This window comes from Acipenser ruthenus, chromosome 10 (assembly GCF_902713425.1).
Source record: "Acipenser ruthenus chromosome 10, fAciRut3.2 maternal haplotype, whole genome shotgun sequence".
NCBI lineage: Eukaryota > Metazoa > Chordata > Actinopteri > Acipenseriformes > Acipenseridae > Acipenser > Acipenser ruthenus.
Window position 1 is genome coordinate 13,808,438 of NC_081198.1, and position 16,838 is coordinate 13,825,275.

Consider the following 16,838-nt stretch of genomic DNA (forward strand, 5'->3'; position numbering starts at 1 on the left):
TCTCGACTGCTCACACTTCTCTGGTTGGTCATCTCTTATTTAACATTGCACTCATATTTTACAAGGTGTAATATTCCATTTCATTGCTTCCACATGCAGTAAAAGAATGGAAGAATGCAGTGACACTTTTTTTATGTTTGCTTTTCATGTGACCTTAAGCAGAAGACACAGTGGCCTGGTAATTCCAGGTGATTGTAAATCATTTGGTGACAGCATACTTTACAAAGGAAAACAAAAAGGTTTAGTGATTACTGAACCAAAGGAACACTTGAACCAAAGGAAACGTGTTTGTTTGTTAAAATTAGAAAAAAATGGCAAATTCTATGCCAGTGGATGTCATCTGAGTACAAATCTACTGTGTCATTCTGCCTTCAATAAACGAGAACAAGGTGAGTACAAAATACTATAAACCTGTAAAAAGAAATAAACCATAACCAGATGAAGATATTTAAGCGTCTTTGGATTTACGACCTTCAACATATAGTGGGTTGGAAGACATTCTCTGCTTCATTCAACTTTTCTATCTAACCTTAGCATCTGATAATCAAATCTGAATAAGTGAAGCAATACATCAGTGCTCTTAAATTCCAGCATTCCACTGAAGCAAGACAGCAAGTCACATTTCAAAATGTCTAACGGGCTATAAATATAATTTATGAATATTGTTAAAAATACGCTTTTAAAACATAGATCAAATCAATGAAGATGGACTAAGTAGTGCACTAAAATGGGACGCTTGTGAGTCCAAACCCAAACGGGTTAATTAAATGCAGGATACCACCTTGACAATGCCGTAGGTTACTGCCAGCAACCAGCCAAAGAAGACGAACCCTCCCCCTCAGCAACAACCAAACAGAGCGCGAGTGCGGGTAGTGCAAGAATGAACTGGAAGATTGGCAGAGCAAAGAGCAGCGGTGGAAACCAGTGGCAGTGCAAGTGGACAGCTGGTGGAGTAGTTGTCTCATTAAAACCATAAAACAGTCTGAAGATATTGATTTGAAGTCTCAATCGAAAGATTAATAAAACTGAATAAGCTGCATATGTTAACTATATTACTGTAATTTATTTTGGACAAGAAAATAAATGGAATATTAGCTGGTGTGACTGGCACGTTTAATAACCACATCTCGTTGCAGCTCACTCTGATAAAGAGAAAGAGTTTCACTAGGAGCGCATACACCTGTGGTTTGGAAGTTGTTTAGAAGGACCTGATACATTTTGGAATCTGTTTTTAAATAGAAATTGGAAATCGCTCTGCGGTAGATGTACGGCTTGTGAAGGAAATGCTGCGTGTCATTTTGTGAACTTTTAGTGAGATTAAATTGTTGCTGCACCAGGTTTGTTGAAGCGACTGTGATGTGCACTTATCAATAGCCATGCACATTTGTGTTTAAGTGCAAGAAGAAAAACACTTCTCCAGTGGTTTTTTAAAACATCGAATACAGTATCTGGATAATAAAGCGTCAGCAGCAGGTAAGAACATTTCGAGTTTTTTTTTTTTTTTTTTACACAATAATGATACTATTTTTTGTGGTAGTTATAACTGAAATGTATTATTATTATTATTATTATTATTATTATTATTATTATTATTATTATTATTATTATTATTATATTTATTAGTCGTAGTCGTCGTATTAGTAGCCCTATTTAATTAGGCTACCCGTTAGCACCTTCATTAGAGGGTGCTAACAAAGTTAACAAAAAGACCGGTAAAAGGACTGTAAATTAAGTGTTAAAAGAAAGAAGGAAATCAAAAGTTTAAAACTTGGTTAGAGATGCCACGAAGTATGTTTGTTGAAGGTCACTAGGACCTCTTACATCCTTGTGCACCCTTGACAACCATATCTCCTTTCACTGTAAAGCGATACAAAAAAGTTGTATGAAGTGTTTTAAGACATTATTATTATTATTATTATTATTATTATTATTATTATTATTATTATTATTATTATTATGCAGACATTTTACATAAAGTAGCCTACAGTAAAAGCTGGGATGGCTGGTATTTCTAAAGTAGCATGATGTCATACAAAGTTCTATTACAATTTCCATAGCTAAATGCATGGCTTAGTAATTAGTAAACTTTTATAAGTACAGTAGAAACAAGTGATCACCATTCTTCAACTATCAAGGCTGTTTGCAATGTTCTCCACATACAGTAGAAGGTAACACTTTATTTAATCTAGTTATCCGGTATAAGTGATTATACAAATATCACAATAAATGGCAAAAGTGTATAATAATAGTCATAGTCCATAATTGTTAATAGCATAATTAATAACATGTTCAGAGATTGTTTGTAATCACTTGCAATGGATACCTAAACTAAAGTGTTACCAAGGAGAAGAGAGGCTTAGAGGATAGGCTTTAGTGGAATAAGCTACACATTTGTCTATGATAAACAATAACACCTAACGAATAGGGTTTTTTTTTTGTTTGTATGTTTTTACAGCTTGTGATTTTTTAAAAAACAAATTAAAAGAAAACGCAAACACAATTTATAAATGACAATAAACTGTTGAGTATTAATATCTCGTTAAACAGGTGACATTCACGTGTGTTTTATTCTTATTTATCCATGTATTATTATCTAGGTGCAGGCAACTGGAAACGTTTTGGAAGAATGAAGAGTCCCTGGGTGAAGCATGATCTGCTGGTATATTGTTTTTAAACTGTTCTTTCTAATGGTTCTATGGGAGTGGATTACATTGAGTCTTCACTGCTGGGGTGTAGCTGTCGCAGCAGGTTCCAGTAATGCAGCTGGTCCTTTGGGCTGGCTCCTGTCTGATAAAGGGCCGTTTCACCAGTCACAAGAATTCACTGAATTTGTGGCAAGGTACCAGCAGGGATTTACTACCAGATACAAGATTTACAGGTAAGATACTCAACCATATATCATATCTGGTTTTAAGTCTAAATAATTAAATTAGACCCTGTTATCTAACACAATTTAACCTGTATACAAGAACTAACAGCAAATACAATACGTAAAAAGTTGAGTGATTATTGGTGGATTAGATTGCTTTTTTTTATTTTTTACTATTATTTATGTATTTATTTATTTTATTGCTATAAATATTACATTTGCTAAAAGAAGACTGTACGGTAAAACCTGTGTAATCCAGCCCCTCTACATACAGACATTATGTAGTATATATAATTCAGCATTACTTTGGGGTCCTGACCAAATTCCTATAGATTTGTAAATCTAGTCTTCCTAAAATCAATTTAAAACTGACTGTGCAGTCCAGCAGAAAATGTTGTGATGTTTCTTTTCTAAGTTTATAATCAAGTATATTGTGTAATATACACATGTCCCCCAGGTATAGTACATCTACAATAAAATACTTCTTTACATAATGGAGAGAAGTAAAATTAAAGTGATACCTGGATTAGACAGGATTTACTGTCATTTATTTTAAATATTGAGTGCAGTAAAATAGTGCTTCAAATATGATAACATTTTGGGATGATTTAGCTTATAGTGTACATTTCATTCAATAAGTACAACACAAACCGTGTCCCAGACTGTTTTTTCTTTTCAACTGCGTCTGCCAAACACAGTGTAATGCCAGGCACAGGTGGGTTGTATTTTCATTATTTTAGTATTATGCTGTGTTTTTGTGCAATTTCTTTACATCAGTGAAAAAAAAAGTATTATTTTAAATGTTTGTCTCCACCATTATGGAACTTATTTTAAATAAGCATAAAATATGCTTAAGCTACCCCCTAAATACAACAGACACATTAGGGCGTGATTGCTAGTTTAATTGAATGTTGGCGGATGGTGGGTAGTAGTGTATAGAGCTCTCTGCTGGTAAAGGGTTGTCATCCAATCTTAAAACAGCCTCCACGCCTCCATCTGTTGCTAAAATGCAAGGCACATTATTATTTAAAATAATGTAAAAGTGTGCAGAGGATTTCAATTAAAAAAGGCTTGCATCAAACAAAAACAAGATTAAAACCTCTTCAATGGCACACACATCAGTGAACATTGACTCTAAATATAAAACTCACCATACTCAAGCATAGTTAGCATAGTTACTCAAGCATAGTTAATGCTCTGCTAGAATTAGCTTGTTCCACTGATATGGAGGTTGCCCTCCCAAAATGTAATCATTGCTGTAGCTCTATGCTTTTGAATACATGCAGAGTTTTGTTAGGATACACCTCTTTTTCATTATCTGAATTATTATATGTACAGGTATCGATTTAAATATTAAGGCATTAGCCAATGCCTTTTCTAATGGTCTTCCAGGGAGCTACCCATTATACATTATACATATTCTGTATGCTACTGGCGGTTAGTTATCAAGGCAGATAACCTGGTTCATTTACTAACTAACCAGGATTAGAACATTCTGAATGCTCTGATTATTCATAAAGCACACAAAGCAAAGACTCTCCAAATTTTAGAGTGAGGGTATCCTGAAACCATACTCCTATGTGGCCTTTGTGGTAGATACTATCTTATATATGTGGTAAAGCTAACCAAGCTTAGAAGAATTGCACTACAGAGTTATTGATTTTAGACTGATCTACTTTGTGGCTTGCAATTTATCCTTAATCTACTCATTTCTTAGAGAGTTTGGTCGCTGGAAGGTCAACAATATTGCTCTCGAAAGGAAAGACTACACTGGCTTTGATTTGCCTCTTGATCCAGAGTTTACGCAGAATATAAGATTGTTGGGACGAAGACCAAGCCTCAAGAGGATAACTGAAAGCATCATAAAGAAATATGGGACCCATTTTGTACTGTCATCAACATTGGGAGGTATTCATTTTGTATTATTTAAAATAAAACCTTAATGTACTTTTTAATGAAAAAAATAAAAATACTTTCAGGGACCAGATCATGTATGAGTGACACAAATCTCCATAACATATGATGGAGAGTTGGAATTCTAAACTGATTACAGAACTCTTGATTTTACAGGAGAAGAATCTTTGACTATATTTGTGGATAAGAGGAAGCTGAGTAAGAACTCTGATGCCAGTGATTCTAATGCTAATAGTACTTCTGTATCTCTGGAAACTCTTCACCAGCTTGCAGCCTCATATTTCATTGACAGAGAGAGCACACTGCGCAAGCTGCACCACAGTCAGATTGCCTCAACAGCTATCAAGGTAAAGCTTACCTTTTTAAAAGCTTAATAACATCCCGGTGGGCTCCAGTGTTGAACAGGCTACTACGTTATACACACCTTAGTTTTTTCTTCTTTTTTTGTCTCCCAAAACTCATAATTTAAAATAAATGTTTCATGCTGTCTTTCAGTAATTTATATGGAGTTAAGGTGTCCCAATTCACGCTTAAACAGGGAACAGCTGATAGCAATTTAGCCCTATCTTTTTCAAATAGCAGTCAGATACATTCTGCCTGCCACCATCTTACTTAATTAATTTATCGTTTCAGCTTCACTCTAAGTTTCTTATAAGATGAAATGCAACCAGAGTTTTACACCCACATACAGTTGGTGACAAGAATCTTATTTAATTACTGTCCCATTTCTCTTAAGCCTGGCCAGTCAAATCAGCAAAACAGCATGTACAACAAAAAATATAAGGACAGATGGATAAATGCAGGACCAGTGGTGGTGTGGTATTTCGCAACCATTTTTGTAACAGCAGTTCACCTGGTGGATTGAATCTAGCTAACTTGAATCTAAGTTGGCATTAGGCCAAATAATGAATCCCCTGTTGTCCTTTTATTATTTTGTTTTCTGTTTAAACTGCATCGCATTATCGGAATGCGCAAATTATTGAAGATAATCAGAATCTGGAGATATAAAGAGGTGCCTGTCTGCCTGTCTTAATGTGTATATATATGTCACACTTGCAGTTTTTACAAGTATAATGTGATGAAATCAAGAATGATTACTATTTATAATGTAAAATGACGGGACCCCGATTTACAGTAGAATCATTATTTCTTCTTCTTCTTCTTCTTCTTCTTATTTTGTACTAAAACTTGTTGTGTGGACTTTAACAAATATTAAACTATTGCATTATTAGACTAAATGGTATACACGCAATACCTCTAGCACACAACATACATAACTAATGAAAACAAAATAGGTCTGACCTGAAAAGGGAGATAATAAATAATTAACAAAGTGCACAAGGCTGGTGGGCAGTTTATTATGTTTAGTTCTGCAACAGAGTCACACCTCTCTCCACAGATTGCACTGTAGGCTGCTTGAATCAATTTCAGACCCTGTTAGGCTCACTAGACTTAATTAGCAGAGATTGATACAGAGCTCAATAAACAGTTTACGACAGTATCATATGATATAGTACTAACACATACGGTTCATCAGACTTCAGTCCTTTACATTATCAGTGAGTCACTGTCAGCAACAAAACATTAGCTTTAATATATTATTTTTCTATTTTGTATACTAATTTATATATTAGTATTTGCACTTACTGTAAACTATACTGTATTATATATTAAGCTTCATTGTAACCTTGTATTGCCCCTGTAACACCTGTAAGTTGCAGTGGATAAAGGCTTCTGTCAAATAAATTAATAATAATGTACAGCCACAGGCACACCACAGTCTAAATATACTGTGGTTATGTAATATGTATTGAAGGTTTTTTGTTTCTTCATTTTTCTGTGTGTAGTTTAAATTTGTGGGTTTAAGATTTTTTGAACATGTAAAGACATAATGACCCCAGAAGCCAGTTAGCTGTGGTAACAATGGCAGTGAAAAGGATTGGGGCCGTCAAACACATATCAGTATTGACCCTGCCTGTGAGAAAGGCTATCAGGACAGATGGGTAGATCTAAAGGTACTGTCATTACCTTAGTAATCTTGGTAGCATTTTAGGCTTGTTAGGTTTTGTCAGAAAAATCCACCGTGGGGGTTACTCAAGAGCAATTGGATTGAGATGAATGTATAAGAGCCTCCACAATGCATTTAATCCAATACTGTTTCAGTGACTGATGTGGAGTAGTTATGTCATCAACAACCTTGAATTTGAGGAAAGAGTTTTTGAATGTGGAAAAAGTTGTTGTTTGGAGTCCTCCGGAAAGATGGCAGAATTGATTAAAGTACCAAAAAAAAAAAAAAGTGTGTGACTATGGATTGTGATTATGGATTTGGGTGATACATTATCTGCTCCCTCTCAATAATCTCATAGATAGATAACCTCATTTGCCAGCTATTTCTAATATGAGTTAGGTGCCAAACAGTAATGAATGGGTGAGTTATATTCTGCATCTTGTGCTCTGCCAAAAATAAATGGTTTCTTAACATAACAGTTTGCTTGCGAACCAGACTTGTAATGCTAATGCTGTTGGCAGAGATAAAAGGGTTTTAAATGTGATTTACAGTTGAGAATCTGAACTTCTTATCAGATTATATTGAAATGAAGTGGTCCAGATTTAGTTTTAAATCGCAGAACAAGTTAATCAGAACCTCTAGGTCTAATTTAGGATTTATTGAAATATCGTCTAAAAACCTAAAACAAGAATTTTAGATACCGTATTGAAGTTAGCGGGGTTCCGAAAGAAATATAGTGTTACACGTCCCCAGGTGTTACTACAACTGTTTAAATAACGTACCGGTAATTTTTCTTTTCATTGTTAACATCCTGACAATGGCCGCTCTAGTGCATTGACAGTGTAAGGATTATTGTCCATATTATTAAACAGGTAGCACAGCAATAACAATCCATGATGTGGTACGGAACAGAAAAGCCATAGCACCTTTGTTTTATTTTTATCACTTTTCCTGCAGTGATTTAGAGCATGGGTTCTCAACCTTTTGGCTTCTGAGGTTACCTCGCAGACATATTTCACTGCATATGTCTGCGAGGTAATCCGGTTTTGCCAGCCACACATCATCTCCCAGCACTTCGACAAGTTCGGGTTTCTTATCAGCTCAGGAAGTATGTAACTCTTCCTTGAGCTTAAATATACGGGTAAGCATTCTGACCTCTGTATGCATGAGCAAGGAATGGTGCTCTGCGTCCACTTCCTCACAAAGTGCAGCAAAACACCTGGAGTTTGTTGCTCTGGATTTAATAAAATTAACGAGTGTTACCGCTGTGTTCAGAACACTGTTAATACCTGGTTCAATATCTTTCGCAGCAAATGTCTGTGGATTCATCGAGTTGTACAGCAAAATCATTGTCACGCAGCCGATCAGTGCACTGTGAAACCATGTCTTCTGACATAAAAGCGATCTGTCATTTGACATTGGTATTTTTGCCAGTTCCTTGGCCTTCTGCTCTCCAAACATTTCCTTTACAATTTCAATGGCACACGGCATTATCAGATCCTCAACATCGTATACGATTTTTTTGCTTTAGCAATGTTCTGCACCACTATGTAGGGTGACACTACAAGCTTTTTATCTGCGGTAGTTGTGGATTTCATTACGGCTTTAGTACAAAGCAGTTCCTTAGCCTTTCGCTCAGAAAATGAATGTTGTTTGTTTTTATGTATTTCATGCTTAATAATTAAATGTCTCTATAATTTGGAGGGTTTCAAACATTCATTGGACAGTATTTGTGCACAAATTACACACTGCGGTTGAGGTATATCTCCACTTCCAGTACAAATAAAACTGAAATTCAAGTAGCTGTCTTCGTATTGCCTTAATTTTGCAGGGTTAATAATGGCTTTTTGTTTTTTACTCACAACACCACCTCCTTGCTGTTCTTCAGCCCTTACCGTTGAATTTGTTGAAGGAAGTTCTGTATCATCATTCTGTGGGTTTTGTTGTTTTGATGCTGATGGTCGAATTAAAAATGTATCCATATCTGGTATTTATTGTGTGTGTTTCTAACGATTTTCCCTCTGCTGTGTAATCTGTCGTGCTCCCGCTGAAATAGCTATATTACACCTTACGTAACACGAGAACACGTTACAGAACCTGAGAATGCGTTAATTTCTGCGCATGCTTATGACTAGGGACCTACCTAAATCGCGATTTCGCGGAAATCGTGAAATTGAGGGGTCACCGCGAAATACACCTCTTAGGGGCCAATGCATACAAACAAGTATGGAGAGGGAAAAAAAAGGAAACTTGTTTAAATGAACTACTGCACAACGCAAGCGACGCAAACTACGTATCTTCCTTCTGTAGATAGCCCTTTTTTATTCTTTCGCTGTCCTGTGTGCATTGCACTTAATCAAAAAACAAACAAACAAAAAATGTTTACAAAATATATTCTCCAAAGCAGTTAACGTTCTTGTTTACTATTCAAATGACAAAGTTTTCAGCCTATCAGTGCGTCTTTACTGCTTTTATGTGACCTGTACTGTGCAGGAGGGGGCGGGACAAAGTTGGTGCTGCATTGTTTTGATTTAGGTAGCTAAAATCTAGTTTTCAGCATTGGAGGTAAAATAGTAGAAATGGACGACAAAAAAGCAAAGTATATTTCGGCTGATGATCGTTTTGAGATATTTCCCAACTACATGCAGACTGAGGTAATTGTTTTCCACATCTTAATGTGTATTTGGAGAAAATACGATCGATCGCTATTTAGCTTCAGAATCACACATTAAACAAAAGGCTACTTCAGAGGCCGCTGAATAATACGTAAAATAAACAGCTTTCTGAAACCAAACTGGAAAGTCAGTGCAGACGTATTCCTGTCTGCAAGTTAAATAAGTACTAAAAGTATCCAGCACAGCCACCTCGCTTCAACCTGACAACGAACGTGCTGCATACATTGACTTTATTAAAGTATGCCAGATGCCGTTGTGTAACCGAGTTTTTGGGATGTTTCTAATCGATTTCCACATCTGTATAACTTGGCAAAGCTTTGCCTTAACTTCCAACCAATTCAGTGGATGCAGACGTGCAGTCTCAATGTATGGGCAAGTCAACTGCAGGGGGATGCTGCATGCTTGCCTTTAACAAATGACAGCACTCTGTTTTAGTAAGGAAGCAAGTACCACTATTTTTAGGCTTTATAGTGTTCTGAAATACTGTCTACTTAGGTTTATTTAATGTTTAAACATGACCGCGAAATGTCCGCGAAATCCTAATTTTATTCCGCAACATACCCGTGAAAAATACGTAAATTTACCGCGATTTAAGTAGACCCCTACTTATGACATGCTGAAGATAATAGGTTTCCGTGTGTCATAAGCATGCATGAAAATAACACATTCTCTGGTTTATTTTTGGAGGACCCCTTGAAATCTCCTCAAGGCCCCCTAGAGAACCCTGATTTAGAGGACAGATCTTAAAAAACAGTGCACTAGAGCGGCCATTTTGAAAAGAGCTTTGAAATGGACTTTAAAGTTATAAGTGTAAAAAGTTGTCAGGATGTTAACAATGAAAAGAAAAATGACAGGTACATTATTTAAACAGTTGTAGCAACACGAGGGGACGTGTAACGCTATATTTTTCTGAACCCCGCTACTTTTTAATATCTTATGAAATATTCAACACTCCTGCTATATAAATATATAAGAGACTTCCTAAAACCACATTTAGTATTGATCTTACATTTCATGATAAAGATGAAAACTGTAAAGTATGTTTTTTGCACTTTAAAGATCAATGGTCTTTTTAGAAAAAAATCATTAATCTAATATAACATTACTGTTTCCTTTATATGTCCACTGGGAAATAATAAAAGCAAACACTATTACCCTGAGAATAATCACTGTTAAGTGACAACTAGAGATATATCTGCCCTTAGGCTGGTTTTATGTCTACCATTGTGTCAGCAGAACCTTGATTTATCGTTGCTTTAAGTGAGGCTTTGGTCAGGAATGATTGAGCCGTGTTTGTGAAGACACTAATGCAATGCTAAAAAGAAAACAAGGCTCTTTTTCTGAGCTGTCACTTTTCTGCGAGAGAAAGCAATAATAAAAAGTCATCTGTATATCTTGGCAACAGCTAGCTGATTGTTACTGTAGCAGGTTATCTGGTTATGAAAAATATTTACTGTATAGTATATGAAAACAGTGAAGGAAGACAATGGCAGGAGTGAATCCATTGAAAAGTACATTTAGGAAAAACAAATGCAATCACCATAAGTCTGCAGGTTGATTGCATGAGCAGTTATATAGCTTTTAATTTCACTTACAAGGTCAGAATCTATACAACACTGCCTGTTACACTGTGGTTCATTTTCATTCGTTTTTGTTGGAAAAAATGCTTTGCACCCCGAGTGCTGTGTATATTTACTGAAGGTATGTCAACTCACTGACTTTGCTGATATTGTAAAAATGTGATGGAAACCTGCATTGACATTGCTTTTGTTACAAAAAAATGTTATGCTACATAGTGTAAACGCAGGTCATGGTGACTTCATTGATCATAGTACAGACATCTTTTTTTCATCAGCTGATTGTTAACTTCTGTTGTCTTTGTTTCCTAGGTAACTGAAACTAGAACTGGTCCTCTTGGATGCAGTAACTATGACAGCCTTGATTCTGTCAGTTCTGTTCTGGTTCAGAGTCCTGAAAACAAAATTCATTTACAAGGTATACATGACTCTTCACAGGCTGTGGTTTCAGTACAATTACATTTCATTCTGGCGTTAAAGCAAAGGCAGAGTGAAAGTTTAGAAATTAATTCACCCTCCTTCACTCCCCACAGAATTTCCAGAAACATTGTTACTAAAAGCCAAGATGAGATTCACTGAAAAGAACATTCCTAGGCATATAAAAAAAGGAAATGTACCACGTAATAAAAAAATCAATTGAATGAAAATACCACTAAATAACAATACCATTTTTATACTGTACATTTGTCCACATTCCATGTCTGACAAAATGTATATCTTACGCTTACAGTCAATAAAACCCTTTATTTGTTTTTTTTTAATGATTATTATTTATAGGGAATACAGTACATAACATGTGTATGCTTTATAATATCAATAGTTTTTAGACTGTAAACAGAGTTTTTGGGGGGGGGCCTAAACTATTTTCTGCATCTTTTTTTTTTTTTCTGAAGGACTACAAGTTATTTTACCAGAATATTTGAAAAAGCGTTTTGTGCAGGCTGCTCTTAGTTACATTGGCTGTAACTCGGAGGGAGAATTCATCTGTAAAGACAATGACTGCTGGTGCGAGTGCAGCAGCAGGTTTCCAGAATGCAACTGTCCATACAGGGACCTCAAAGCAATGGAAGATAACCTACTACACATCAGAGAGGCTTGGACAATAATCAATAATGATTTTGAGGAATCAGGTATGAATGATACTAGAAAGCAGCTATGTTTAAACTGCAGGCCATTGATTTTCTCTAAAGAAAAAAACTATAGCCGTATTTTACAAGGAATTAAATAAAAATCCTTAAACCAAATGCCATATGAAAGTTGTTTTGTACTAGCAAAGACCTTGTGTGCTGCTGTGAAAGGATTATGTTTATGGATTATAAGGTTTGTTTTTTAAAAAAAAATAGTGATCTGGTCTGCACTTGTCAGTGGGATAAGCCTTAAAATGTATCATTGGGACAATATATATATATATATATATATATATAGATTGAGCTGAGAAGATTAACAGTGATAATAGTAATACTACCTGTCAGCATATTAAATGATTATACCTTTTAATCTTTGGTTAATCTCATTATTTTTGCCACTGATAATTTAAAACTAATCTCAAAATATGTTACTGATAAATGTAATCCAAACCAATTTTTCTCTTATCAGCAGTGCTATTTATATTGAATCACTTTTCTGTAATCAATATTTGCATCAAGGTCACCGTTAACCACACTGAATAGATTGATGTGTGAAGCATACAGCATTTAGACATGTTATAATGTTTATCATTTCAGCTGAACACATCTCTAAAGAACAAGCTGTATCCATCCATGTACTTGGAGATACTTAGTAAAGTGCATTTGTCATACTGAAGTGTATTTTTGGATTTAAAATACATTCTGAAGCATTCAAGCAAAAAGTATTGCTATTTATTCAAGTCTGCACTTGTCTTTTTCAGATGAGTTCAAGCTCTTTGTGAAAAGACTACCAACATTCTATGCTTTAAACACATCTGCTATTCAGCAGATGTGGAAGATGGATTCCAGCATTCAGCATCGCTATAAACAGCTGGAGTCAGGCTTGAGTCTGCTCCTAAAAAAGGCACAAACAAATGTCCATAGACTTTTTAGCCTCAGTAAGAGATGTCGCATGCAACCTAAACTAGTTGTGCTGAGAGAAAGGTAAGAAAATGCCAGATGAGAGTCACACCGTTCTGAAGACTTTCTTTGAATCATTCATCAAAATGATTACTAAGTTTATTTTTGGAACTACTAACATGCCTCATGAGTGTTTAAGTCAGAGCAGTCATTGAATGAATTTATTTTACTTTTACAATTTAGTATTTCAGCTACCTTTCTAATCTTTAAGCTGCTGTTACATAATTTGTGAGTCTACAAAAATCAGATCCACAATTTTAGGTATAGGTAGTTGTCACAAGGATGGCTTTGAGGGGGCGTGGGTGGTGACAGCAGCGTCCAGGAAGCAGACAGAGGTGCGGGGCTGAATCGGCCGCAGCCATATATTCATTAAATAATACAAAACACTTTTACAAAATACACAAAAGAAATTGGCACTTTAGCCAAAACAAAACAAACACAAATAATAGTAACCGTTGGTAAAACGAGTTCCTTTCACTCTGTAGTCGTGGTAGCATTCTCTCTCTCTATATATATATATTTACTTCTTTCTCTTAAGCTCTCCATTTAATGAGCCCGGAGTGGGTCTTCCTTAATTACCTATTAATCAAAAAAAATTACCTTATTAAGGCTCCAGCCACATTCCCACAAGATTTATAAAGATGGAGATTTAACCAAATAATAAATAATAATGACGGACGGTCTTGGTCCGCCCGCACATAAACACAATATAACAATGATAATACAAATGAAAATAATAATCGTACATAAATAAATATACTCCCAGTCACAGTAGTATATAGGAATATCATTATCTAGATCAAATGCCAAATAAAAATATGCCACTTGCTATTTCCATAGGTTTTTTTTTTCTTGTTAAAAAATTGTAAACATTAAGATGCACCCAGCAGTTGGTGGTAATTATCACTGTCCCAAAATCATGTATAATGTATTAGGAATTTCAAAGGCCTTTCATGATATGTAAACGACAGCTGTAAAACACTGTTTACAGATGGATGCTAAATATCAAGTTGTAAAATACCTTATTGGTCAACCTTATAAAGACGTTTTGTTAACAGGTGCCACAGAAATAAAAAATAAAAAATAGCTAGATGTAGCTCTTATGGTTGATTTTGATGTCATTTTTTCAAAACCGTTGCAGATTACTTAAAGATATATAATTAGAAAGGTATAATTAGAAATGCACATGGAATCTGACTGCAAAACACCAGTATAGCATTTAAGCACCGTTTATTGTTATTATTATTATTGGAAGTTGTAAGTAACATGCAGTTTATTTACAGTTGACATAGAGGTGTTGGTTTTGCTTATGCTTGATGATAATGGTTTTCACACTCTTCATTATAATTTTTTTTTGTAGGTCTCTAAAATACTGGTTGAGTTATGTACAGTCCATCCTGTACTGCAATGAGAACAATCAGATTGGGACTTTTTCTGAAGAGACAAGAAGCTGCTCTTGTCCCTATGAACAGCCTACCTGTCAGGGGCTTATTCCATGTACTGTAGGGGAAGGGACTTATTGTGCCTCTTGCTCATATGATAACCGCACCCGATGTGGGAATTGCAATCCAGGCTACATGCTTAGCCAAGGGTCTTGTAGACCTGAGGCATCTGATTCTACAGAGCATTATATTGGTTTTGAAACTGACTTGCAAGACCTTGAGATGAAATACCTGCTTCAGAAAAGGGACAGCAGGATTGCAGTCCATGCCATCTTCGTCAGCAATGATATGCGGCTCAATAGCTGGTTTGATCCATCGTGGCGCAAACGGATGCTGCTTACACTAAAGAGCAACAAATACAAGTCCAGCCTCGTCCATATGCTTCTGGGAATGTCTATACAGATCTGTGTGACCAAAAACAGTACATTGGAACCAGTACTGTCTGTTTATATCAACCCCTTTGGGGGTAGTCACTCAGAAAGCTGGTTTATGCCCATTGATCAAAACAGTTACCCAGACTGGGAAAGGACTAAGATAGATATACCTCTTGATTGTTACAACTGGACTTTGACTCTGGGTAACAAATGGAAAACCTTTTTTGAAACTGTTCACATCTACCTGAGAAGCCAGGTCACGTCAGCAGGTCCCCTTGGCAACAGCAGCGTCTACTATGAGCCAGTGGACTTCATGGACCCTTCAAGGAACCTGGGATACATGAAAATAAACAGTGTGCAGGTGTTCGGTTACAGTATGCACTTTGACCCAGAGGCGATTCAGGACCTGATTCTACAGCTGGACTATCCGTACACTCAGGGATCACAGGACTCTGCTCTACTGCAGCTGCTGGAAATCAGAGACCGGGTTAACAGGCTCTCCCCACCCGGCCAGCAGCAATTGGACCTCTTTTCTTGCTTACTTCGCCATCGGCTTAAACTATCCACTAGTGAGGTAGTGAGAATTGTAGCTGCTCTGCAGCTTTTCAATGCCAAGCTACCAAACTCAGTGGAATATGAAACAACCAAATTATGTAGTTAATCAGGATACATTTGGAGACAGCAACAACACCTTTTATCTTGTAATTATTTTACAATTTTATTGGCATAAACTGTTAAAATATGTATTTTATTTTATTTTTTCGTTATTTGATGTAATGAAAAAATATGCATTTATGACAACTGCATGTTTTCTTTTTTTAATTAACAATTATTTGTGAACCACACAATTGGAAAATAAATCTGTATGTAGTTTCAGATAATCAACAAATTGTTTCCAATTTATATCTTTTTTTTCCTTTGTGTTTTATTTACTTATTAAAGAGATAAAAGAGATCTCCCAGTTTCTGTACTACAACATTGTTAGTACTTTGTATTGTTGTGTTTAAATATTTTAAAGGCTCGTTTTGAAACTCCTTGTTGTGTATGATGTTTTTTTCATATTTATTTTTTCCTTTTGCCATTTGCTAGGCAAATTTTATATTTAAGGGCTTAAAACTTGTGTGGAGTAAAAAATAATATTATTGGTTATGCTTGTTATGGCATTGGAGTCATTGCTTCCAATTGTAATGTGTTATTGGTAGTTTAGGTTACTTTGAAGTTGAACATGATCCATTATTTAAAAAGTTGTGCTTACATAACCATGTTAATTTGTCTGTGAATTGAATTTACAAGTAGAGTAAACTTTGAAACAGTGTTGTCAAAAAGATTCAGGGAATCTGAACCATATAGAGCAGCAATTAATACAGTGTAAACTGCCTTACTTATGCTGTTTAGGCTCTTTTAGACATTGCTTTGCCGCAAAATATAATGCATTTCATCCCTTGTTATATGCATACATTAAAAGTCCCACTGATATCTATAGCCTCTGTGCTCTTCAAAATCTTTTACTGTCATTGCAGACTACAGCAACACCATACGGGAGTTGGGGGTAGTGGGTGAGGGGTAGGGGTTGGGGGTAGGGGGTGGTCGGTGGGGGGTGCATGTGAAAGTGCCTCGTGATTTTTCATGGCTGGCTACAGACCTGATGTGTGTCAGTAGCTTTTCTCTTACACTTTTTTCTTACAGGCTACTACGTTTACATTTTTTGATAGGTTTACAGTCAGTCAAATATGTTTTCTAAAAAGGTGGAGCAGCAGAATTCCTGGTTATTATAATTATAATACTATTGTTTGTGACACTTTTTTGTTTCCAGTTGAGCTTTAGTGAATTATTCCACTTCCTAATTCAACTGTATCATGAAAGGCTCCCGAGATTTATACTGGGGCAGCTTT

General features: G+C 35.8%; 1 protein-coding gene across 1 annotated transcript; it reads left to right on the top strand.

The window, feature by feature from the left end:
- The first annotated feature begins 601 nt into the window (after positions 1-601).
- LOC117404206 (BMP/retinoic acid-inducible neural-specific protein 3-like) lies at positions 602-15,977 on the top strand. Its single transcript, XM_034007008.3, has 8 exons — positions 602-1,473; positions 2,598-2,878; positions 4,587-4,777; positions 4,940-5,130; positions 11,356-11,461; positions 11,937-12,173; positions 12,932-13,154; positions 14,491-15,977. Exons 2-8 carry the CDS (start codon positions 2,649-2,651, stop codon positions 15,605-15,607), a joined length of 2,295 nt encoding a protein of 764 aa, XP_033862899.3. The 5' UTR covers positions 602-1,473; positions 2,598-2,648; the 3' UTR covers positions 15,608-15,977.
- Positions 15,978-16,838: the final 861 nt, after the last annotated feature.

Coding starts and splice junctions, on each gene's coding strand:
- LOC117404206 (XM_034007008.3), top strand. CDS start 2,649: ATGATCTGCTGGTATATTGTTTTTAAACTGTTCTTTCTAATGGTTCTA. Junction 11,462..11,936: donor AAACAAAATTCATTTACAAG/GTATACATGACT, acceptor TTTTTTCTGAAG/GACTACAAGTTATTTTACCA. Junction 13,155..14,490: donor CTAGTTGTGCTGAGAGAAAG/GTAAGAAAATGC, acceptor TTTTTTTTGTAG/GTCTCTAAAATACTGGTTGA.